The sequence below is a fragment of the Triturus cristatus genome, chromosome 1_1 (assembly GCF_964204655.1).
Source record: "Triturus cristatus chromosome 1_1, aTriCri1.1, whole genome shotgun sequence".
Classification (NCBI taxonomy): Eukaryota; Metazoa; Chordata; class Amphibia; order Caudata; family Salamandridae; genus Triturus; species Triturus cristatus.
This window is the reverse complement of record NC_140579.1, coordinates 105,801,040-105,827,215: the sequence shown is the minus strand read 5'-3', so window position 1 is coordinate 105,827,215 and position 26,176 is coordinate 105,801,040. Positions and strand designations below refer to the sequence as shown.

Here is a 26,176-nt window from a genome sequence, read left to right as displayed (position 1 = left end):
TTAATTGCTTCTAGCCCTGAAGAAGTCCCATGAGGGATGAAACGCTTTGGCAAGGCAAAGCAATTGTGTGCTGATTTTTAACAATGAATGGATTACGAATCTGTAATAAAAGATTTTCTACTACTACAATCAAGAGACACGACTGTGTGACTTTTTTGCTTGGGAAGCCTTTCATTGTGCTATTATGTTTACTCATTAAAACAAGCTATATTATGGCAGCTACATAAATGTAAAATATTTCACTCAGGTGCGGGGCTAATTTTGTGTTTGGGATTATGGTGATTTTCATCACCCTTTTGGGATGTATGTGGGTCACATCCTAGACCCATTGCACCGAGACTTAATGTTTACCAATAGGCCAATTATTTAGCAGTGCTTGGTGCTGGATTTCTTTAAGCTTTGACCCTGGTCTCTTGTTTAATAGCTGTAGAGATATCAAGCAGGCAAGCTACAGCAAGTTTTACCTTTTAAGTATGTTTTTTTGCAGATACTTCGGAATAGGCTGGATGCCACTCGTTGACACCATGTCTGCTTTTTGTGCCTTGACACTGTTTACTGTGATCTGTGGAGCAGGTGAGTCAAAAACAGCTGGGAGTTTGGACTAGATGAGGGAAAAGTTGCAAATTACATTTTTTAGGTTCATAGTTGAAAGGCACTGAAATACTTTTCCTTTGTAATTGTATGGATGAAAGTTTTAAAATCATGAGGGCAGATGTCTTGGTAACATGCGTGAGCCAAGCATGACCATGGCTGGTTTTCCTAAGGGACAAGTCTCAGTGAACCCATCCCATATATATGGCATGTCTGCATTTTCTAAATATATGCTCGTGATTCCCGATGCTTCCTTACAGTTATTTGTTTATAAGACTGCATTCTCCTTACTAAAGCAAAGCTTGCACAGCCTTGGCACATAGACAAATCAGGTGTAAACATCATTAAACTTGAAGAATTTTAAACAAAACACAATTCTTTCCACTAGACCACACCTCTTCCTCAAAATGCACCTTCTCAACTAGAAAAAAACAGTCTTCACTAAGGCTTCTCTAGTCTAGGAGCCTTATTAAGAGTTTGGCAGTGCGGAAGCGGGACCACCCCGCACCGCCAAACCCATGTACATACTGCCCCCCAGATGTCCTAGTATCAGAGTCAATGTTAGCGTAGATAAGTTCAACCATTTTAGTAAAATACTTAGCCAGATCCTCACATTGAGTCTTAGAGGTAATGATACGTTCTGCTGCCAGTGTGGTTTTCACAAGGTCCTCCAGAAAAGAAAAAATAGCTTTCCCAGGGTCACTACTATTTCCTATTTTGTTAGCAAAATGTTCGCCCCTTGATTTCCAAACTAATTTATGATACTCTTTGATGGCCACTCTGTATCGTGTCTTAGCAGAGGGCTCATAGGTGTGTCTCCAGGCACGTTCTAAGGCCTACAGTTTTTTATGCTAAGGCCAATGTCTCATTAAATCAAGGGTTGGCCTACATTCTTTTATTGTGGATCGGTTTAGCAGGAATGCACATGTCAAGAGCATGTGTGAGCCAATAATAGAGGAAGCTATTAGCTGCCTCCATATTAGGGGGTAGTTGAAAAGACTTGGCATCTTTTGGCGTGTTTTCCCTGAGTTTTTGCTTTCTGACCTCCCGGTTTTGAGTCTGTTTTTGCTGGTGTAGTGTTTCTGAGCACTTTTCTCACTTCCCAATCAGTGGTAAAGTGCAAGTGCTCCTGTGGTAAATTGTGTTATGGATTGGTGTTCCCATGTTTGGATATTTGATTCACTTTTTAGTCTCTAGTAAGGTGCACTGAGTGTGCCAGGGCCTGTGTATCAAATGCTACTAGCAGGCCTGCAGCACTGATTGTGCCACCCACACGAGTAGCCCTGAAAAGGTAACTCAGACACGCCATTGTGGAGTATGCGCACAGTTTGTAACTGCCATGTCGACTTGGCCAGTGTACACACTTGCCAGTCCCTCACCTTCCCTTTTCTTACATGTTAGACACCCCTAAGGTAGGCCCAAGGTACCCCTGTGGGCCGGGTGCAGTGTATGTGAAAGGTAAGACATGCCCTGGTGTGTGTGGCATGTCCTGATAGGGAAATACGACCAATTTCGTTTTTCGCTATTGCAAGGCTACCGGTTCTCTATAGGACAGAATGGGGAGTTTGTTTATAACATCTTATAAACATAACGGGCCCAGGGAATTAGGTAGGAAAATAAAGTTTAGTATGCCTGAAATCAGAATCTAAATATGCATCTTTTAGTGAAGGAGATTTTTACATTCTGTGTTTGAAAATACCACTTTTAGAAAGTAGGTATTTTCTTGCTCAGTCATCCTGTATGCCTCGGCTGGAATGTGGATTTCCTGTCTGGGTTTTGGATGACAGAAGGCTGGGGAGCATGAGTGGCTCCAGATAGTCATGGTGGGTCAGGAAAGGCCTGAATAGACCTGGTCTGCAATTGGGGAAGGGGGAGGAGATTTCCTTGCACCTCAAAGGGCCTGGTCTGTATCTGACCATGCTGTCTCACACCAGAGAAGGCAGAACTGGTTCTGGCTGGGCACAGACCGTCTGCCTAAGTGATCAAAGGAATTCGGGATATAAATACTGGGGCCCAGACCCCTGAACTTTAGAACTCTTTTGGAACAAGAAGACTGCCAAGAAGAAGAGCTGGAGAAGCTGTGAGGAGGAATTACCACTTTGCTGTGTGCTTTGCTGTGTTGGCCTGCAGTGGCTGCTTCTGTCTTGGGCAGTGAAAGGACTGTACTGAACTTTCTGCAATCTACTTTTGTGAGTTTCTCCAAGGGCTTGAGGTAGAGCTTGCCCTCTGTTCAAGAAGTCTCAGGAACAACAAAGACTTCTCAGCACTGGGGACTGTGTGTTTTGTGCTGCAACAGAAGAAAAGCAACCCGACGACTTCTACAACGCCACTGCTGACTCCGTGTCCTGAAGGCACCGCAGAGGGCACTGCCACAATGCCGTACCCTGACCCTGGTCTCACCGACGACGATTGCTGATGCTGCCACCGAGCCGCTGCTCGCACCGCGACCTGTGGGCACCGCACTCCGCACCGCCCCACTTCACGACGATCCCTTTGTATTCCCGACGACACTGCTCCACGCCGCTGCTTGCACCGTGGTTCGAGGGCACCGCTCGTAAAGTTACATGATGCACCGCTCTCATCCCACACCGCAGCCTTTGTCTATCGACTCCGGTGCCATCGACTCCAGTTCGTCATCCAAAAACAGCGCTTCAGCAGCGACAATGACGAATCTTGCACCGCGACCTGCCAGCATCGCGAGGAGCACCTTATTCCCTTCGCACCGCAACCCTGGTCTCAACGATGATGCCATTTGACGCCGCTACCAAGCCGCTGCTCGCACCGCAACCTGAGGGCACCACACGCCGCTCCGCTGAACTTTGTACCACAGCACCAGACGCCTACTGACGCCAGCGCTCCTGACTTCAACAGAGAGGAGATCGATCTGCAACGCATGTGGATTCGAGGGCCCTGACGACTCCTGCACCGACCTCCGGAACCAACGCCTGCAGACGCCGTTCTTTCGGAAGCTCAACTAGAGGTCGCGACACCCTGCATTTCTAAAAGGTACTGTTTGCGGGTCTTCCCGACACCATATCTGGCCCATGACACTGCGGTCAGCCAGAATTGTTTGGATTTGTTTTCTCACGACGCCGTGATAACCTCGGACAGAGCTATCGACATCAAGGAACTGTTTTTCAAGCATGTTTTGATAACCGAAGATTTTTAAGTACTGTAGTGTGGATTTTTATTGTTTTTGGTCTTGTCTTAAGTATATAAAAATATTGGATATTTTTCTAAACTGGTGTGGTGTCCTTTCGTAGTGCTTATACTGTATTACTGTTGGTTATGTGCAAATGCTCTACACACTGCCTCTAAGATAAGTCTGATTGCTCGTGCCAAGCTACCAAGGGGGTGAGCAGGGGTTATTTTATCCTGACTAGAGCGGTGGTTTCTGCCCGACTTTGGCACAATCCCTAGCCGACCAAAAATCCAATTTTTACCATTGGTTGTCAGTGGTGAGGATAGGACTTGCGTTTGCACTTGACTTACAGTGATTGGTGTGCACTACCACCATATCACAGACCATTACGTGCCACATACTGGTTCTTTTTCTTTTTGGCCTATTTTTGATCTTGCCAGTTTGAACTTTCTACTTCATAATGCCTGAATCAAGAGCATCATCTGTTGCATCCCTGGAAATTACCTTTGAGGAGGATAGGTTGGAATCCTACAATGTTAGGGAATTAAAATCAATTTGCAAAAACCTAAAAGTCCAAGTCAGAGGCCTCACTTGGAAGGAGGAGCTTCGAAAGGCACTGAGGGCCTGGGTAGCAGCCAGACATGCCAGCGAGCAGTCCGGTGATCTCAGTGGAGAGGCGGAGGAGCCTATTCCAAGGGTGGATGTGCTTTTGGGAGGGGGAGAACCCTTCAGGCCAGGCAGCAATGGCCTGTCCGCAGAGTAGCTGGAGGACATGCAGGAAGCAAGGACGTTTGAGTTAGAAAAACTCAGGATAGAAAGTGAGAGGGAAGACAAAAGAATAGCCATAGAGAAAAGGAAGATGATTCTAGACCATGAGCAAAGTCTTAAGGAGCTGAAGCAAAGACATAGGCCCAGCTCAGATGGTGGCAGCAATTTGTCAAGACAGGCAGACAGAATTGTACACATCTCTAAGCATGTAGGCAAGCAATTCAAGAAGTGGGATGACATACAAAGGTGGTTTCAGGGTTATGAGGCAGCGATACACATGAATGGGGTCCCTGAGGAGAATTGGGGAGCAGGATTGTGGGAGACTCAGCCAAAGGTGGGCAGGGTCCCCAGCAGAAAGTGGAGGGGGCAAGGGTAAAGCATATGAGTTCTCTAAAGGGCCCCAAACTAACACCCAGGTTAAAGGTTCCCATTCCCCAGGAGATAAGACACAAGAGGTCTCATCAGGAAAGCCTGCTGATACCGGCCCCCGCAAGTGTTTTTCATGTGACGACCAAGTGGGTCACATGAAGGTGGACCCCAAGTGCCCTAATGGGGCACAGCCCCCCACCAGTGGGCAGTCCAAGGTGTTGGCTAGTGTAGCGCTTGGAGAGAAGGAGTACCCACAGGAGGGTGGGGACCCTGAAGAAATGACCCTCGTCTCACTAGGGGACAGTGAGATGGTCCCAAGAAACCCGGTGCCTCCTAGCACAAAGAAATACAGCACCTGGGTAACCATCAATGGGAAAAGGGTAGAGGCTCTCAGAGATACTGGAGCCAGTGTAACCTAGTCCGGTGTCACCTGGTCTCTGAGAAGCAGGTAGTCCCAGGAGCATTCCACCAAGTAATTGTGGTGGACAATTCAGAGTGCCAGTGTCTGGTGGCGCAGGTTCCCTTCGAGTAGGAGGGGGTCTCAGGTTCCTTGAGGGTGGTTGTGAGCCATGCATTGCCTGTAGATTGTCTGCTAGGTAATGACCTGGAGCAGTACTTATGGAAGGATGTTGAGCTCAGGTCTCACTTGGAGATGCTTGGGTTGCCAGAGTGGCATGCGTGTAAACTCGGTCAATGGCGGCCAGAGAGGGTGACCAAGGGAACTTGGGACCTCAAACAGTGGCCCAAGTCCCTGCCAAGAGAAAGGGCAAGGGGCACGGTAAACCGGCCCCTGAAGTTCCCACGGACCAAGAGGAAGCAGACCTCGAGGGGGACGCCCCGGTGCCTACAGGGGAGCATGTAGCTGAACTGGGGTACATCTCTGAGCTGACCCATTGGCCGCAAGAAGGGGGTGCCACCAGGGAGGAATTCTGCAAGGAGCAGAAGGAATCCCCTTCCCTGGAGGGTCTGCAGTGGCAGGCTGCAGACCGGGCAGCTGGTGATCACATTGGATCTACTGGGAGAATGATTTTCTGTACAGTGAGCCTAAGGTCGCTGAGCCTGGGTCAGCCCGTGTGCTGGTGGTACTCCAGCGCCTCTGTACCTTCCTACTGGGTCTGGCTCATGATGTGCCTTTAGCAGGACATTTGGGGCAGGACAAGACCTTTGATAGGCCTGTCATTCACTTCTTCTGGCCCCAAATGTGAAAGCAGTCAGATTGCCATTGCAGGTCTTGCCCAACTTGCTTGGCAAGAGGTAAGAGTGGAAGGAAGGTCAAAGCTCCTCTCCAACCTTTTCCAGTGGTTGGAACACCCTTTGAAAGGGTAGGGATGGACATTGTAGGGCCACTGGATCCCAGGACAGCCATGGGCAACAGGTACATCATGGTCTTGGTGGACCATGCCACCAGGTACCCGGAGGCCATCCCTCTCAGAACAACAACAGCGCCAGTGGTGGGCTGGGCGTTAATGGGGATCTTTTCCTGACAGGGGGACTGTTGGACCCGGGATCCCTGGTTGGCTGAGGTAGGTAGCTTAGGCCAAGTAGGGACATCAGGGAAAGGAAGGTCACTTTTTAGATAGCCCTACTCACCCCCTCGGTAGCTTGGCATGAGAAGCCAGGCTTATCTTCAAGGCAAATGTGTAAAGCACTTGCAACCACGCTCACAATAACCCAATGATGACACCACAAATAGACTCCACATGAGTTTTATAAAAACAAGTATAACATTTATGTAAAAATATATACGATAAGACCACACAATATAAAACCATCATTTGAGGTGGTATAATATTTCTCCTGGCCGGTTGTTGGACCAGCCAGCCCTTGTCAGTTCTGGCAATATCAATGAGCATTTCTAAACATTCTCCTGTACTCCTAAAATCATGTCATACAGTTCGGAATGCTAGAATCAGGCACTTTTGCAATGTAAAAATACTGTAATGCGTAACGTAGCAATCTGACACTCTGAAATGAAAAGAATGCAATGCGTAACGCAACAATCAGGCACTTTGCAAGGTAACATACTGCAATGCTTAATACAACCACCTGATATGTCATTCTGCAAAAATAAGGCAATGCATAATACACTAATCAGGTAATTCATTATGCACGGATAATGCAATGCGCAATACGCTAATCAGGTACTCCGTTATGCAGAAATGATGTAATGTGTAATACGACAGACAGGTACTCCTTTCTGCAGAAATAGAATAATGCATAGTACACTCAAGCACCGATCACCGGGCCTTAGGCGATCTCTCCGCCTCTCCTGTCTTGCAGTCAGCCTCTCACAGTTGCCCCCAACAGGGTATGATGTAATCCAAAAGTGAAGATTCGCACTCCGGCCCCTGTACTGCCACTCCTTTGGCAATACGGGCTGCATTCCGAGCCGAACCAGAGGCTCACACTGCCAACATGAGAGAGAGGCCAAGAGGGTCTCCCTCCGAGCCCGAGCCCCAGGAGTCAACACAGGTTACCTGGGGGACGTGAACTCACTCTCCTCTCCTCATCCAGCCGCTGGGCCTCTAATGCAGCTTTGTGAAATGGCAACGGCCGCTTGGGCCGGCAACTCAGCTCCTCAGGGACTGCTGGTCCGGGCCTCTTCAGTTTCAAAGATCGCAGGCTGCCACAAAGCACACGCACACAGCATCGCTGAGTCTTCCTTATGCTTCGGGTGCACGATCACTGGGCACTCTACACACAAGTCTCAGGCTGCACGAAGATCACGTGCACAGCGTCGCTGAGACTCACTTGACTCCGGTGCACACGATAACAAAGCAAATCCTCACAAAGGTCTCCCAGTGTACAACGCACCCGCACACAAGGGCTATGAGAAAGGCTTAGAGAAGAGAACTCCCAGAAGGGTGGGTAGTTCTCCCTACTTTCAGCTGGAGGGGACATGTGTTAGACTTGGCATCTTTTGGCGTGTTTCCCCTGAGTTTTTGCTTTCTGACCCTGTTTTTGCTGGCTTAGTGTTTCTGTGCACTTTTCTCACTCAAGTGATCCTGTGGTAAATTGTGTTATGGATTGGTGTCTCCATTTTTGGATATTTGATTTACTTGTTAGTCCCTAGGAAAGTGCACTGAGTGTGCCAGGGCCTGTAAATCAAATACTACTAGCAGGCCTGCAGCACTGATTGTGCCACCCACGTGAGTAGCCCTGAAAAGGTAACTCAGACCTGCCATTGCGGATTCTGCACGCAGTTTGTAACTGCCATGTCGACTTGGCCAGTGCACACACTTGCCAGTCCCTCACCTTCCCTTTTCTTACATGTCAGCCACCCCTAAGGTAGGCCCAAGGTATCCCTGTGGGCCGAGTGCAGTGTATGTGAAAGGTAGGACATTCCCTGGTGTGTGTGGCATCTCCTGATTGTGAATTACAGTCAATTTCGTTTTTCTCTATTGCAAGGCTACCTGTTCCCTATAGGACAGAATGGGGAGTTTGTTTATAACATCTTATAAACATAACTGGCCCGGGGAATTGGGTAGGAAAATTAAGTTTAGCATGCCTGAAATCAGAATCTAAAGATGCATCTTTTAGTGAAGGGGATTTTTACATCCTGTGTTTGAAAATACCACTTTTAGAAAGTAGGTATTTTCTTGCTCAGTCATCCCGTGTGCCTCTCTTGGAATGTGGATTGCCTGTCTGGGTTTTGGATGACAGAAGGCTGGGGAGCAGGAGTGGCTCCAGATAGTCATGGTGGCTCAGGAAAGGCCTGAATAGACCTGGGCTACAATTGGGGATATTTCCTTGCACCTCAAAGGGCCTGGTTTGCCTCTGACCATGCTGTCTCCAATCCTGCTAGGAAGTTACAGCAGAGAAGGCAGAACTGGTTCTGGCTGGGCACAGACACTCTCTGCCTAAAAGATCAAAGGATTTGGGGATATACATACTGGGGCCCAGACCCCTGAACTTTAGAACTCTTTTGGACCAAGAAGACTGCCAAGAAGAAGAGCTGGAGAAGCTGTGAGGAGGTACTACCTCTTTGCTGTGTGCTTTTCTGTATTGGCCTACAGTGTCTGCTTCTGTCTTGGGCAGTGAAAGGACTGTTCTAACTTTCTGCAATCTACTTTTATGAGTTTCTCCAAGGGCTTGAGGTAGAGCTTGCCCCCTGTTCAAGAAGTCTCAGGAACAAAAAAGACTTCAAGCTTTTCTGCCCTCAGCACTGGGGACTGTGTTTTGTGCTGCAACAGAAGAGAAAGCAACCCGACGACGCTTATGACGCCACTGCTGACTCCGTCTCCTGAAGGCACCACATTGGGCACTGCTGCAATGCCGCAATGACACATATGACCCTGGTCTCACCGACGCCGCCGCCATCGAGCCGCTGCTCGCACCGCGACCTGTGGGCACCGCACTCTGCACCGCCTTGCTTCACGACAACGCTGCTCCACGCCGCTGCTTGCACCGTGGTTCGAGGGCACTGGTCGTAAAGGTACATGATGCACCACTCTCATTCCGCACCGCAGCCTTGGCCCATCGACTCCAGTTCTTCAGCCGACGGCAGTGCTTCAGCAACGATGACGCCGCTGCTTGCACCGTGACCTGCCAGCACCACGACGAGCACCGCATTGACTTCACACCGTGACCCTGGTCTGACCAACGCCGCCATCTGACGCCGCCACCGAGCCGGTGCTTGCAACGCAATCTGAGGGCACTGCACACCGCACTGCTGCACTTCGCTCCGCAGCACCCGACGCCTGATGACGCCGGTGCTCCTGACTGCAACAGAGAGGAGTTCGATCTGCAACGCGTGTGGCTTCGAGGGCCCGACGACTCCTGCACCGACCTCCGGAACCGACACCTGCGGACACTGTGCTTTCAAAAGCTCAAAGAGAGGTTGCGACGTCTTGCATTTCTAAAAGGTACTGTTTGCGGGTCTTCTCGACACCGTAGCTGGCCCGCAACACCGCAGTCAGCCAGAACTGTTTGGATTGGTTTGCTCACGACGCCGTGATAGCCCTGGATGGAGCTATCGACATCAAGGAACTGTTTTTCAAGCATGTTTTGATAACCGAAGATTTTTAAGTACTGTTTTGTGGATTTTTATAATATTTGGTCTTGTCTTAAGTATATAAATATATTGGATATTTTTCTAAACTGGTATGGTGTCCTTTCGTAGTGCTTACACTGTATTACTGTTGGTTATATGCAAATGCTTTACACACTGTCTCTAAGATAGGCAGGAATGCTCATGCCAAGCCTCCAAGGGGGTGAGCAGGGGTTATTTTAGGAGTGTAACTCCCTTATCCTGACTAGAGTGGTGGTGTCTGCCCGACTTTGGCACATGGCCTAGGGGACCAAATATCTAATTTCTAACAAAAACTATGTGTGTGAGGGAGATCGCAGAGTCGAGCTAATGCCAAAGGCACCTAAAAGTGATAGTACGGTCAGTAGGTAGTTTGGAACCTTTCAGAACATACCGACATAGAAATAAAAAATGGTCAGACCAAGTCAAGCGAAGAAGGGTATGGACCTTTAGGGCAGAGATGTTTGAAAAGACAGGATCAAGAAGGTGCCCAGCTGGATGCGTAGCACTAGGGACGTATTGCATCATCTGGCATTCTGCAAGATCAATAAAAGATTGACGATATCAACATCTCGATATGTGTTTAGGAGAAGGTCGAGGTCTCCCACCACATTGAAATTGGCTGTCTTAATTGCCAAGACAGCAACTGTAGTAATCAGAGCTTCCCTAAATGCTTCAGAAGGGCCCGGAGGGCGGTAGATTAACAGACCGAAGAAGGTAAAATTATATTATGTCAGTGAACTCTTTAGTTCCAATTCCCATTTGAAACCATCGCTCTGTGTCAAGGAAATCTCTTTGATGTGCTGGTATTCATCCTTCATCCTCTGATTCTGGTGCAATTGCATTTTCTTTTACTGCAAATTGCTTAAAGGAGCAACACATAAGCTAGGGCACGCATTTCAATTACCCACTGGGCACGGTCAATTTTTGTGTGTAATTTATGAACTTTGCATTCTGTGAATGCTGTGCGATTTCACTACAAGGTAACTTTAAATGATTTTCTTCTATGAGAAATGTCTTTGGAAAGAAACGGTCTCATCGGAACATGTGGGAACTGTAAATCTGCAGCCAAGAAGCATTTTCTCCTGAAAGACTTTCCTGTCTGTTTTACTGTAAATTTTTTAAGCAATGTATAAGTTCACTGTGAATTTTCATGTAAGATACCAGTCAGCATGTCACTACATTAAGGGCCTTATTCTGAGTTTGGTGGTCCGATTTGCCTGAACACGGCGACAGCAGCCGCCAAGAGACTGCAGCGCTAGTGGTATTTCCACTGTCATATTACGAGTTTACAGCAGTGACCGTGGTGTGGCTGCTGATATTTTGAGGTAATGGTGATTACTTTTCCATATGTATCGATGCCTGTGTGAGCATTTCGGCAGCATATGTGTTGGATGCGCTCATGTGCATGATACATGTGGAAAAATGGACTAATGTATGTAAGTTAGCGCACACCAACTGTTGTAATAGCGAATGATAATTGGTACAATTAGAAACATGAAGCGTGCAACTCAGAAACGAGGAAGCCCACCTCGCAAAATTACATGAAAACTGCTGGTGAACTGACACCAGTGTACTGAGTGCACAGCTGAGACACTGCAGAAAACAAATATATCACATTCACAATCTCAAAATGAGTAGAAATAACGTGAGCTTTAACTCTCTAGAACAACAGTCTGCTAGACAATAAACCCAAAGTTTCTTCCAAAAACTTTGGGTTTATTGTCTAGCAGACTGTTGTTCTAGAGAGTTAAAGCTCACGTTATTTCTACTCATTTTGAGATTGTGAATGTGATATATTTGTTTTCTGCAGTGTCTCAGCTGTGCACTCAGTACACTGGTGTCAGTTCACCAGCAGTTTACATGTGGAAAAATACCACCTAGCCATTGCCGGGGTCAAGCCCACTGCGGGCAGTCCAGACACTGGGTATATGGTACAGAAAGAACTCACCTGTGAATCTCCGCAAACAGGGTTGTAATCCTTAGGGTGAAGATGCTGCTCTGAAGGGAGGATCTGAAGAAAGGGATCCACATCAAACTCAGGATGAAAGAACAAGAAAGGGGCGAGTACCCACCCCATATCCTTCTTTTCTGCAGACTTCAAGCTGGCGGTCAGATCACAGTGGTCAGCTCGTGGAAAAGGCAACTCGTAATATGGACAGTGGTGAAACTCCCCTGTACCGCCCTATGGCAGCTGCTTATCCCCGAACGCAAACTCCTCAGTCTGCAGTGAGCTGGCGGTGTCAGCAGTTCAGTCGTGTTCTTTACAATGTAATGCGGCGGTCGGACTGCCGAGTTTGCGGCATTCAGACTGCAACCACAGGTACTGTGGTCCACAGACCGTCAAACTCGTAATAAGTCCTTATGTTCCTTTGTGTGCTCCTCTATGCAGTCCCCACTAGGCTCACTCTGTATGGCACTTGCCTTTGTGTGCTCTTCTGTGCAGTCCCCACTGGGCTCACTCTGTATGGCACTTGCCTTTATGGGCTCTTCTGTGCAGTCCCCACTGGTCTCACTCTGTGTGTTATTTGGGTGTAGGAGGCTCTGCTGCTATCAAGCCTACACCTGCTGCAGGCACTGTTTGTCAGCCCTCACAGTGCGCTGTGACTTTCACTTTCATTCCCCCTTCGCAGCCAAATTCGCGCCATGATGAGAGGTGCCGGGGAATACTGCCGGATTCGGCCGCATGGGCACCGAGCACTTTGCTACGCAGCTGCTCAAAAGAAGCGCGTGCCTGTGCACGGGTGCACGTGGAGGCGCTATAACGGAGTGGCTCACACGCGGCAGTGTGCTGTGAAGGTGTTGCAACAGCAGTAGCTCACCTCCGTGAAGGTCACCAGTCTGAGCGCAGGAGTTGCCACACCGCTGCCTCTGCAGGGTCACTTCGATTTGCTCCACCGGTCACCGCACTCCCGGGCTCCAGCGCACCGTGGCACGTGCACTGCAGGGAAGGTGAGAGGCCCTCACGGCCGCCACTCAGTGTGAGAGCGGGGCACACCCACCCTCGTCGCCAATTGTTGTGTCATGAGGCCCGCGGTGACACGCAACCTCACGAGGGGGGTTGTGTTTGTAAAATTTTAGCAATCTGGGGAAGCAATAAGCACAGGAGCCAGGATAGTGCTTCAGGGGCTACTCTTGTCATTTGCCTGCTGGCTTACGTCCGAGAGTCACCCATTTATTAAAGCTGGGTCACATGACCATATGTGGCGTGCCTGTTGCACAGCAAAACACACAAGATGATGGACGGAATGTTGCACATTAGCGAAACATTCACCCCCAGTCACAGATCTGGGTTTAATCCATCGTTATTTTGCTCACCACGCCACCCCAGTTCAGACATGGCCATAGGCAAATCAATCTTGACCCTGTGCCTCATGGGAACAGTCCAGCCCGAACTGCCAAGCCATGTCTTCCCTGGACCGGAATCAAGCATCCTAGGACCGGTTTCGGGGTTTCACCCCTCTTCAGCCAGGATAGCTTGACTCCAGTGGAGTAGCGAGCATGGGACCCATGTCTGGGCATACCCTTCCCACATGGGGCGAACAGCAAAACACACAAGATGATGGGCGGAATGTTGCACATTGGCAAAACATTCACCCCCAGTCACAGATCTGGGTTTAATCCATCGTTATTTTGCTCACCACGCCACCCCCAGTTCAGACATGGCCATATGCAAATCAGTCTTGACCCTGTGCCTCATGGGAACAGTCCAGCCCGAACTGCCAAGCCATGTCTTCCCTGGACCGGAATCAAGCATCCTAGGACCGGTTCCGGGGGTTTCACGGGACTCAGACGTGAGTCCCGTACTCTCCATGCCACTGGAATCAAGCTATCCTGGCTGAAGAGGGGTGAAACCCCGAAACCGGTCCTAGGAGGCTTGTTTCCAGTCCAGGGAGGACCTGGCCTGGCAGTTCAGGCTGGACTGTTCCCATTGGGCACAGGGTCAAGACTGATTTGCATATGGCTGGGTCCAAACTGGAATGGCATGGTGAGCAAAAAAACAATGGATTTAGGCCCAGATCTCTGTACTGGGGTGAATGTATGACATTGTTCTGCATTCTGTCCATCAATAGTTCTTTTTGCATTTGTCACTCCGAGTGGGACGGGTATGCTCAGACGTGAGTCCCGTGCTCTCCATGCCACTGGAATCAAGCTATCCTGGCTGAAGAGGGGTGAAACCCCGAAACCGGTCCTAGGATGCTTGTTTCCAGTCCAGGGAGGACCTGGCCTGGCAGTTCGGGCTGGACTGTTCCCATTGGGCACAGGGTCAAGACTGATTTGCATATGGCTGGGTCCAAACTGTAATGGCATGGTGAGCAAAAAACGATGGATTTAGGCCAAGATCTCTGTACTGGGTTGAATGTATGACATTGTTCTGCATTCTGTCCATCAACTGTTCTTTTTGCATGTTGCATCACAGGCACAACACAACAAGTACCACCTGTGTTAGAAAACTCCTTTAAAAACACACTGCCTTCTCTACGAGATACTATGGAATCTCAGATCTAAGGATTAGTGAACGCTCTGCTCGAGGACACTCCATCCATTAGCCCACCACTCCGCATAAGAACAATTAAAATAGCATGGAATGCTTAGAAAGTGCATGATTCACAAGTAATTATCTCACAGTGGTAAATAACATTTTTAATTACTCATCTCACGTTTATGATTTATAGTATGCATAATATTAATATCCATACATTGAATTGAATTGAGTTAAATTTATAAAGTGCAGCATATACCCTGAGGTGTCTTGGCGCTATGCCTGGTCCAAGAACAGTGAAACAAAAGGCACAGATCTTTCCTAAAGTGAATTAAGGAGTAGGCGGATTTTAAAGAGATGGGAAGTGTATTCCAAAGCAAAGCTGCAGATCTGAAAAGACTCCTGCCACCCCACGTGGCTTTTGTAAAAGGGGAGATTACCATATTCCTGGCTGTTCCAGACCGTAGGGTCCTATTGGGAACATACCATTTTAGTTTGCTCCTGATCTGTGTTGGTCCTAGATTGTGCAGTGCCTTGAAAGCCAGACATAGGACCTTAAACTTGCATCTCTGCCTGACTGGAAGCCAAAATGCAATTTCTTTATGGCTTCTTTGGCTGAGACGTTCTTGGGGATATTCAAAATGAGGCGAGCCGCCGCATTCTGTACAATCTGGAGTCTATTGATCAGGCCTGAATTGATGGTAAAATAGAGGCTATTATAGTAATCCAGCCGGGAGAGGACCAGAGCCAAGCTCACTGTTTTTAGGAGATCCTCTGGTATGAATTGCTTTATTTTGTTAATTAGCCTAATGGCACAAAAAGAAATGGCTGTGACTTTGTTGACTTGGGCTTTAAATTTAAGTTCATTGTCAATAATGATACCCAGGTCCTTAGTTTTGGTGGCGGGTATTGGTAGCACACCAAGAGCAGGTGGCCACCAGTTAGGTGTCCAGAGGGAGTGTTTGTTACCAAAGATGATTACCTCTGTTTTTGTTGCATTCAGCTTCAAACAGTTGACATCCATCCAATCACTCACATTCTTCATGCAGATCTTAAATGCCTCACCCGGGTGCTTTCCTTCCTTTGTTAATGACACAACAATCTGTGTGTCATCAGCGTAGGAGGCCAAGACAAATCCTGCTTTTTTTACTATTGAGGCAAGCGGTGCCACATATAGATTAAAAAGCGTAGGGCTCAGGGCTGAGCCCTGCGGAACTCCACAAGGCAATGAAAATTGTTTAGAGGTTGCCGACCCCATTGCAACATTAAGTTGCCGATTGCTCAGAAAGGATTTCAAGAGTTCAAGTGCCGAGCCTTTTATTCCTGCCTCTTGTATACGGGCAGCCAAGATCTCATGGCTGACCGTATCGAAGGCAGCCAAGAGATCAAGCAGCACCAGAGCGGCCATACCACCTACGTCTAAGATAGACCGAATGTCCTCAGTGGCAGTAATTAGTGCCGAGTTATATGTTTGTTCATTAAGTTTTCAATACATTTAGCGGCGAAGGGTAGTCTTGCGATAGGGCGGTAGTTACCGGGTTCTGAACTATCAAGGTTGTCTTTCTTCAAGAGAGGGATCTCTGCTCCCCCCCAGTCCCCTTTAACACCACCTTTATAGGTAGGGGCTGTAAATCAGTCATTGACTTTATGTTAATATCTAAAAGCTACTCTAGTTATATCCGCTCTTTTGAAGTATGTGAGATAGTCATGAGCGACCACCTGCCAATCAGTATGTCAATCTCCTCTTTTGGGGGTAGTGGAAAGGCTAATACTGTAGTTCAAAATTTATATAACTATGGGCTGGGTCTTGCCAGGAAGAATGGTAATGCTCTTAAATGGGATAAAGTGGAACCATCTACTTTCCTAAAAAAATTAATTCAGACTAAAGAGAGGGATTTTGATATTTGTCTCTCCGAACACGATGATCCAATTAATGTGCATGACGCTTTTACTAGTATTTCGGAGGAAATAAGAAATCTGCTCTTAAAACCTAAGAAATCAAGAGAGCATGGAATAAAGAGATGGTTTAATAGGGAGTGCAGCAACACCCATGCCTGCCTAATGACACAGTTAAAACAAGACCCTAGGGATCTGGCTGAAGTTAGATCCGCCAGATCTGCATATCAACGTGCATTAAAAAATAGGAAAAAACAGATAAAACAGGATGCATGGCAGACTTTGCGAGAAGCCTCGCAGTCAAAAGATAATACTGCTTTTTGGAGAGCTGTAAATGCCCCTTTTTTTAAAGATAACTCTGCAGACACTATTGAGACAGTAATTACGGAAGAGGCATGGGTGACCTACTTCGGGGAGTTTTATTTAGCAGAGATCACAGAAGATCCAGGGCAGGGGCTCCATCCACCAGGCCAGGATATTGTCCCATACCCTATAAACGTAGTATTCTTATTAAAAGACGTTCTGGCAGCCATTGATAAGAGCGCGTCAGGAAAGGCCCCGGGCCCCGATGGGATTCCTGTTGATATCTTCAAGGCTAATACTGCCTTGTGGGCTCCCCTTTTAACAAATGTTTTAAATAGCTTTACCAAAGAAGGATTTCCTCTTACTTGGCAGGAAGCAATTGTGGTTCCGATTTTTAAAAAAGGCGACCGAAATGAGCCCAAGTGTTATAGACCGATTTCTTTACTGGACTCACTTATGAAGATCGCCGGGAGAGTCTTACTTAATAAATTACAAGCATGGGCTGAAGATAACGGTACTCTCTCAAAGTTTCAATATGGTTTTAGGGAAGGCCTGGGAACAATAGAGCAAGGCTTGAACTTAGCTCTTTTAGTTGCCAAATATGTTGAGGCTAAAAATGAAAGCTTATTTCTAACTTTTGTAGATCTAAGCTCGGCTTTTGATTGCCTCAACCATAACAAACTTTGGTCTATACTGCAGGATATGGGGATAGACCCAAATCTTTTAATTTTTATCCGGGAACTGTATCGAGGGGCAGGTGCTCGGGTTCGTTTTGGGGTAAAGGGGGAATGTACTTCTAAATTTGCTATAGGGAAGGGTGTGAGACAAGGCTGCATACTAGCTCCATTCTTGTTTAATTTATATATTAATTCGGTAGCCTCTCACCTCTTGGAAGACAAGCAAGATTATCCCAAAATAGGACACTCCTTCTATATGCAGACGATGCAGTGATCATGGCTCGGACCCAAGTGGGACTGCAGAGATCACTAAAAAAGATTTCAGACTATATGGGCATTAGGGGACTAAAGATCAACATAAGTAAGACCTTTAATATGTGCTGCTCCAAAAAGAAGAATATTACCTGTAAAACCGTTTTATTTAATTCGAAAATTGACACGGTAAATATCTTTTCTTACCTAGGTATCAATTTCGAAAAAAGCGGTTCGTGGTCCGTAGCAGGAGAATCAAGAAAATTGGCATTTACACGAGCAATTGGGGCAGTTAAAAATGTTGCCAATAAGGTGGGAGGACGTCCAGTATCTGCCCTACTGGATATCTATAAATCTAAATGTGTGTCTACGGCGTTATATGGCGCAGGGATTTGGGGGATAGCGAAAAATCACAGTCTACAGCTCTGTGAGAATGCTTTTCTTCGCTATCTCCTGGCAGTTCCAGGGTCCACCTCTACCTTTGTTTGCCATCAAGAATTAGGCCTACGATATATTGAGGACCTTGTCAAAGTTGATCTGATTCTATTGTGGCACAAAGTGTGGTGCTCAAATGAAACAGGCCTGAATAGGGATATTATCCTGGACTGTTTAGGCCTTGAGGGGGCCTCAAAGATATCCTGGTTTGCGTACATAAATAATTTTTGGGCGGCCATGGGTCACCAGGAATTCTTTGACGAACCAGATAGCATGGCAGGGATGTCAAGGAGGAAGCTCAAGAAACTATGCTTACATTACTTGGATGACAAACGGTCCCAATTAGAGAAATGTAAGAGCTCTGTTATGGCAAACTGCTCACTTACACAAAATCAAGGCATTCAGCCATACTTGCTGCAAGTTCCCTGTTGTTATTCCCGTATGCTATTGACTCGATTTAGGTTGGACATCTTTTTTAGATTAGTTACTTTCCCGGAGTTGAACTGTTGGTCAAAAGAACTAATTCCCTGCCCATGTGACCTGGTCTCTGTTCAATCCTCACTCCATTGTATTTTCATTTGTAAATTCTATTCAGGCCCTAGGAAGCGAATATTAATACCTGTATTGAGAGAATGTGGCCTGAGACAATGTAGAGTGGCACTGTTAAGACTGAAAATGCTAGATGATGATCTCCTTATGTTCTCGGTGTCAATGTTTCTTAAAACCATTATTAGATTTAGGTCCTCAATGAATTAATCCTGTTATGTAATTCTAAACAGATATTTAAAGGTTAACCACTTGTAACTGTGATGTATTTATTCTGAAATATTTTAAAATTGTGCTTTTGTGGTTTTTGTTTTTAAAATCGAATAAAGCTATTTGAACTTGAACTTGAACTTGATTTTTAGTATGCATAATATTAATATCCATACATTGAATTGAATTGAGTTAAATTTAGAAAGCGCAGCATATACCCTTAGGTGTCTTGGCGCTATGCCTGGTCCAAGAACAGTGAAACAAAAGGCACAGATCTTTCCTAAAGTGAATTAAGGAGGAGGCGGATTTTAAAGAGATGGGAAGTGTATTCCAAAGCAAAGCTGCAGATCTGAAAAGACTCCTGCCACCCCACGTGGCTTTTGTAAAAGGGGAGATTACCATATTCCTGGCTGTTCCAGACCGTAGGGTCCTATTGGGAACATACCATTTTAGTTTGCTCCTGATCTGTGTTGGTCCTAGATTGTGCAGTGCCTTGAAAGCCAGACATAGGACCTTAAACTTGCATCTCTGCCTGACTGGAAGCCAATGCAATTTCTTTATGGCTTCTTTGGCTGAGACGTTCTTGGGGATATTCAAAATGAGGCGAGCCGCCGCATTCTGTACAATCTGGAGTCTATTGATCAGGCCTGAATTGATGGTAAAATAGAGGCTATTACAGTAATCTAGTCGGGAGAGGACCAGAGCCAAGGTCACTGTTTTTAGGAGATCCTCTGGTATGAATTGCTTTATGCACACTCGCACATTACTGTTGGGCGGGAAATTGAAAAGCAAGCAAGCTTTACAAATTCAATTTTCAAAGTTCTGAAGGCTTCCCTCTCAGCTCTGAAGTTGGAGGAGGCATGGCTTACAGCCCCCACCTACTCCTGCTTCAAATTATTGGTCAATAAAGCCACAAAACGGCATTCCATATCACTAGATAAAATTGCCTTAGCAAAAAACAAACATGCCTGGGCCGTGATTCAGTCATATCAGAGGCTGCAACCCCAACCCTACTTGCAGGATCATTTCTCCGCCGAGAAAAAACATTTTCTCACTTTACTAAGGCTAGGGTCATATCCCTCAAAGGACCTGACCCCAAAATGGAAACAAGCATGGCAATCAACGGAATGTCGCCTGTGTGGAGCTTGGGATGAGTCATTACTGCATTTACTATGCATCTGCCCTGCTCTGGCAGAAAAGCGCAAAAAGGACCTCCGGGAGATCTTTAGGACGGAACAAATAAGAACTTGTAGAGCAGCAGTGATTCACTGTCTTACGGGCTCATCCATTTCACTGTCCTGCAGAGTCATACATTTTCTAAAAAATGCAGCAAAAGACTTGGCCAACACAGAATCCGCCAACTAACTTACGCTGTATTAGACTAACTGGTTTTAAAATCATTTGAAATTTTTGCTCAAATGTTAATTTTTTTTACTTTTTATATCACCAATTAGAATGTACATTCTTGAATGTTTTATTTATGGTGGTATTCTCCACCCTTTTAAGGTTTTTATGAAATCAAATAAAAGTATATTTCTTCTTTCTTCTGCTTTATTTTGTTAATTAACCTAATGGCACAAAAAGAAATGGCTGTGACTTTATTGACTTGGGCTTTGAATTTAAGTTCATTGTCAATAATGATACCCAGGTCCTTAGTTTTGGTGGCGGGTATTGGTAGCACACCAAGAGCCGGTGGCCACCAGTTAGGTGTCCAGAGGGAGGGTTTGTTACCAAAGATGATTACCTCTGTTTTTGTTGCATTCAGCTTCAAACAGTTGACATCCATCCAATCACTCACATTCTTCATGCAGATCTTTAATGCCTTACCCAGGTGCTTTCCTTCCTTTGTTAAGGACACAACAATCTGTGTGTCATCAGTGTAGGAGGCCAAGACAAATCCTGCTTTTTTTACTATTGAGGCAAGCGGTGCCACATATAGATTAAAAAGCGTAGGGCTCAGGGCTGAGCCCTGCGGAACTCCACAAGGCAATGAAAATTGTTTAGAGGTTGCCGACGCCATTGCAACATTAAGTTGCCGATTGCACAGAAAGGATTTCAAGAGTTCAAGTGCCAAGCCTTTTATTCCTGCCTCTTGCATACGGGCAGCCAAGATCTCATGGCTGACCGTATCGAAGGCAGCCAAGAGATCAAGCAGCCCCAGAGTGGCCGTACCACCTACGTCTAAGATAGACCGAATGTCCTCAGTGGCAGTAATTAGGGCCGACTCTGTGCTGTGATTCTTCCTAAATCCGTGTTGTGTTTCATCTAACAGGGCATTGGATTCGATGTGCTGAGTTATATGTTTGTTCATTAAGTTTTCAACATTTAGCGGCGAAGGGTAGTCTTGCGATAGGGCGGTAGTTACCGGGTTCTGAACTATCAAGGTTGTCTTTCTTCAAGAGAGGGAGAATGGAAGTCCGTTTCCATTGAGTCGGGAAGAATCCGCTGGTGAATACTATCTTAATGATAGGACCCAAGCACATTGCCATTTGTGTAGGAATTAAATGCATTATATTGGGCAGGCAGGGATCATAGGGTGAGCCTGACTTAATTGATAAAATAAGGTCCGATAATTGCTCATCTAGAGGCCGTGTAAATTCCGAGAAGCTAGTTAGGTCTTTCTTGAAGTTGGCTTTGAGATTATTTTGACAATCAATGCTAGTGAACAGATCGTAGATGTCTGTCACCTTTTTCTTAAAAAAGTTTGCCAGCACATTACAGAAATCCTGACTATATTCATTGTGGCTGGTTTTATTAGGTTTAACCAACCTGTTGATCACCGAAAAGAGGGTTTTATTGGTGTCACAAGCATTTCTTATTTTTTCCATAAAATAGTCCGTTTTAGCTGTTATTATATCTTTTTTATGTTTAGCAAGTTTCACTTTGTATGCTATTTTCTCGTCTGCCTCATAACTTCTTCGCCATTTTTCTTCCTGTATGCGGCATTCTTGCCTAGATAGCCTTAGAGTCTCATTATACCAAGGTTGGGACAACTTCCTTTCTTTTTTCGATGCTCGAGAGATGGGATTATTCTGTCTAATATGGTATGTAGCCAGTCTGAGAGGATATCAATATTGCGATCTGCTTCTTCACCCAGCTCAAGTTGGCAAGGGGCAGCGATGATTGCCTCCGCCAGAACATCTGTCTTAATTCTGTGCCAAGCTCTACTGGTAGTGTGTAGTGTTGTTGGTCTGTGTTGTCCTAGTTTTGTGGTCATCATAGACGAGGTAACCACCCAGTGATCTGACCAGGTTAGTGGAAGGGATGGAGATAACCTAAAATTTTCCCAATTGGAAAATATGCCGTCCAGCATGTGACCTGCTTTACGTGTAGGACCTTTACTGACTAAGGGCAGTCCAAGTGAGTCCATTAGGTCAATAAGCTTACGTGAGTTATGATCTTCCATATTCTCCAAATGAAAATTAAAGTCCCCCAGCACCGTATAGCTTTCGTTAGTAATAAAGGTTTCCATAATGGAGCTGACTTTATCTATGAAACCGTTTCTGTCTCTTGGAGGGTGATATATCAGAACTCCTTTGATAGCAAGTGAGTCTGGGGGGTTCAATTGAGAATGTCATAGCTTCAAGGTGCAACAGTTCTAGTGGTTCAAATCTAGTCTTGTAGTAGTCCCGGTGCAAAATCGCCAAACCTCCACCTCTTTTATGTTGCCTATCTGATCTAGCAATAATATAGCCGGGGGGGGGTGTGGCAGCAATAATATCAGGGCCAGAGCTCTCATCTGCCCACGTTTCTGTTAGAAAGGCGATGTCTATGTTCAACGTGAGAGCAAGCTAGTGGAACTCTAATTGATGTTTCACCAAGGATCTGGTATTGAGAAGCAGGCAATGAATATTAGATGTGTCTGTTGTGGAGGGTTGATGTGTGTTTATGGGCGCTAGAGGCCAAGTGTACGGAGGAGCATTAGGCGAGACATCGACTATTTCAGATGTATTACCTTGTCTTAATGCAAGTAATTCCTCACGGGAATATTCAATGATGTGGTTATGATGTACCGTTCCAGGACCAGGGGTTTTGGCGCTTGGCGCAATCTGGGCGCGGACGAGTGCAGACGGGCTTGCCTTTGGCACGCATTTGGCGCGCCACCGGCGTGCCCGCTGCGCGCACGCGCCATCACCTTCATTTATGTTGCCCGGCCTGTTTGAGTAGCGGAAGGCTAGACTGCAATCCAAGCAAGATGGAGGTTCTAGATGGCCCAACCAGGAAGTAGGACACCTCAACAATGATGGCCGTACCCAGAGATCTCCCTCCACTTCGAACAGTCCGCTAATGACTGGCGGTGGACCGGGGAGATCGTAGGGCGCGTGGTGCTACAGACTTCCAATGGTGAGTTGTTGGCCCCGTTTCCCTCTCTTTTTCTAATATAAAGAGTCAGAGTAGCCAGGTATTTTAAGTAAAAACCAGAAAGTTCGCCGCAATTTAAAAGCATCAAAGCAAAGTTAAGTGCAAAATTCGCATGTGCAAAAACTAGCAGGGTAAAAAGCAGAGATAATTGAATTTATACTTATATGAAACGTTCGCCGCTAATTCCGCCCGCTAAACCGAGTGGGAGCCTGTGTTAGAGTGTTCTGTTCTTAAAATCAATTGTGCGCTCGTGCCATTACCTCCATTTATGTTGCCCGGCCTGTTTGAGTAGCGGAAGGCTAGACCACAAACCCAAGCAAGATGGCGGTTCTAGATGGCCCAACCAGGAAGTAGGACACCTCAAAAATGATGGCCGTACCCAGAGATCTCCCTCCACTTTGAACAGTCCGCTAATGACTGGCGGTGGACCAGGGAGATCGTAAGGCATGTGGTGCTACAGACTTCCAATGGTGAGTTGTTGGCCCCGTTTCCCTCTCTTTTTCTAATATAAAGAGTCAGAGTAGCCAGGTATTTTAAGTAAAAACCATTAAGTTTGCCGCAATTTAAAAGTATCAAAGCAAAGTTAAGTGCAAAATTCACATGTGCAAAAACTAGCAGGGTAAAAATCAGAGATAACTGAATGTATACTTAAATGAAACGTTCGCTGCTAATTCCGCCCACTAAACCGAGTGGGAGCCTGTGTTAGAGTGTTCTGTTCTTAAAATCCATGAATAAATAGTGGAACAGGAACCCAATTGTGACCCAGTTGGGAAGCCTGAACCAAGATACATCCTCTTTGATTTTTAAACCTCGTTCCTGTTTCTTGTTTACATGCAAGTATCCTTTAGCCATCTTGCTGTTTTTCTCTTTGTTTACATGACCAGCGTCCAGTCCTATCGTGGCACCGAAGCAAATAACGGGCTTGGTTAATGGATCCATCACCATCAGGTGTTACTACCCCACCCTCACCAAAGCCAACAAATATGACAGAAAGTTCTGGTGCAGGTTAGCGCCCAACAACCGAGAATGCTACACAGTCGTGTCATCGAGTGGGTTCATCCACAAGAAGTACAGGGGCAGGGCCTCCATCCGCGACTCCCCAGAGAACAACTACTTCAGCATGGAGATGAGCCAGCTGGAGATGGCAGATGCAGGGTACTTCAGATGTGGCATTGGAGTCACACACGGGGGGCTTTTCGCCACTGTGAATGTGGCTGTCTCGGATGGTAAGTTGAAAAAAACTCTTACTTTGATTTGAGAAGACATTAAATCAGTGCATTTTAACAATGCTTGACTCATACAAAAAATAGTGTTACCATGAGCAAACAATACCATAGTGATGAGTTTCTGTTTTGGACTTTGTTGTGTGTGGCATTTGCATATTTGCATTGAAATGTATTATGTTAGTCAGCATTTTGAACAGAGCATGTCTCAGTCTTGAATCTAGCTGCGGCTGTGCTACCACAGTCAAGGTAATCTAGACATTTTCCGGTGGAATACCAAGCATATTCTTAGCAGAATGGCACAAGCAGCAAGTCCTTCCTCTGCCACAACAAGTGTGCGGAGTACAATAACAGGATCATCAGGCAGGCAGAGCTTGGCAGGACCCCCTCTCTTTGAAGCTGTATTCTACTTGCCACACTGAGACATCTCACTGCTTATGAAGGAGGCTGCAGGCCTGAGAGAGGGCTCAACCTGTGAGCGAGACCGAGGAGAACGGCTGAATTCATGGAAGAAATTTGTCCTGACTGGTGCCTGGAAGGGTACCTTGCCCTCTTCGACAATCGAAGGGAACCTACTGATGAACAGCCTAACATTGTCAGCTGGCCATAAACTGGAACCCTACTAAAGGTACTCTTTGTTCCATATGGCTAGACCTAAAATGTACAATAACACAGTTGCCCTGTATGTCTTCAGCGCTGGCCCCTATACGCTTGACCCTTCATGTCAACAGAATGTCTCCTGCAACTGAAAAGGCAAAACTCTATAGTGCGCAAGACAGCTCAATACCTTATTGTATAATTCCTCCCCGCCCCGTGGCCCCGGCGTAGCAGAGGTACTCCAGTAAGGATCACCCCCTAAGGGCAGACAGCAGTGGAAAGGTTGATGGTATCACGCCTAGTATATCAAGACCGCCTCACTCTCGCTGACCCCTGCTCTAGTGGGCTTTAATGATTTGTTAGCAGCACACTGGCCTTGACCGCCCGAATTGGGTAATAGCACTTGCAACCTAAAACATGGATTGCACCCAGGGGCCTGTGTTACAGAATTAGCACAGCTCATATATTGTGACAAAACCCTAGTTCCTCCAGACAAAGCCTGAGGGCGAGAGGCTAAAGTGGTAACATCAGGCTTGGGAACCACCTGCTGTGATAGCATTTGCGGTTATAGCAAATGAGGCGAGCTGCTGTGGGAGGGCTGCGATCTGTGATTGGATACTCTTTCACCGATCTATATTAAAAGTGAGAGTTCTGCATGCAAGAGGGCTTTGAATTTAATACAACTGTTTTTCTGTTTTGTCACCCTAAGTGTGAAGGGTATGCCCAGATGTGGGTCCCATGCTCACTAAGCCACTGCATTCAACCTAGCCTGGCTGATGAGGGGTGATACCACAAAATATGGTCCTCGGATGTTTGTTTCCGGTCCAAGGAGGAACTGGCTTGGCAGTTCGGTCTGGACTGTTCCCATGAGGAGCAGAGTCAAGACTGATTTGCATATGGCTGGGTCCAAACTGGGGTGGCGAGGTGAAAGCCAGATCTTTGTGCCTGGGGGTGAATATTTGCATTGTTCAGCATTCCGTCCATCATTTGTTTTTTTTTGCATTTGGGGCCTTAATAAGGCAGTTTTGATGTTAATATATAACTTCATAATTTGCATGTTTGCTTTCATTCTGATTCAAAACATCAGATAAACATGTTAGAAACAGATTTTGATTAGTTTTAATATTGGTAGCCAAAAATTGACATCAGTTCAGCAAGATCCAGGCCAGCTTTAAGCCGTTGTGTTGAGGCAGTGGACAGTCTATTGCCTCAAGCTGATGACTGGTAATTGCAAGAGAGTGAGAACTCGACAGCTATAGGAGTGCTCTAACCATAATTGAAAACAAGAATTTC

At 46.4% G+C, this 26,176-nt stretch overlaps 1 protein-coding gene across 6 annotated transcripts in view; it reads left to right on the top strand.

Annotated features, from left to right (window-relative positions):
• Positions 1 to 26,176, top strand: part of LOC146869661 (polymeric immunoglobulin receptor-like) — a 264,598-nt gene that overhangs the window by 161,572 nt on the left and 76,850 nt on the right. For all 6 annotated transcript variants that reach the window (XM_085609666.1, XM_085609677.1, XM_085609621.1 and 3 more), the window contains 2 exons: positions 488 to 573; positions 23,948 to 24,289. In XM_085609666.1, coding sequence (XP_085465792.1) covers positions 507 to 573; positions 23,948 to 24,289 — 409 coding nt within the window. In that variant the 5' untranslated portion in view covers positions 488 to 506. The remainder of the gene's footprint in view (positions 1 to 487; positions 574 to 23,947; positions 24,290 to 26,176) is intronic.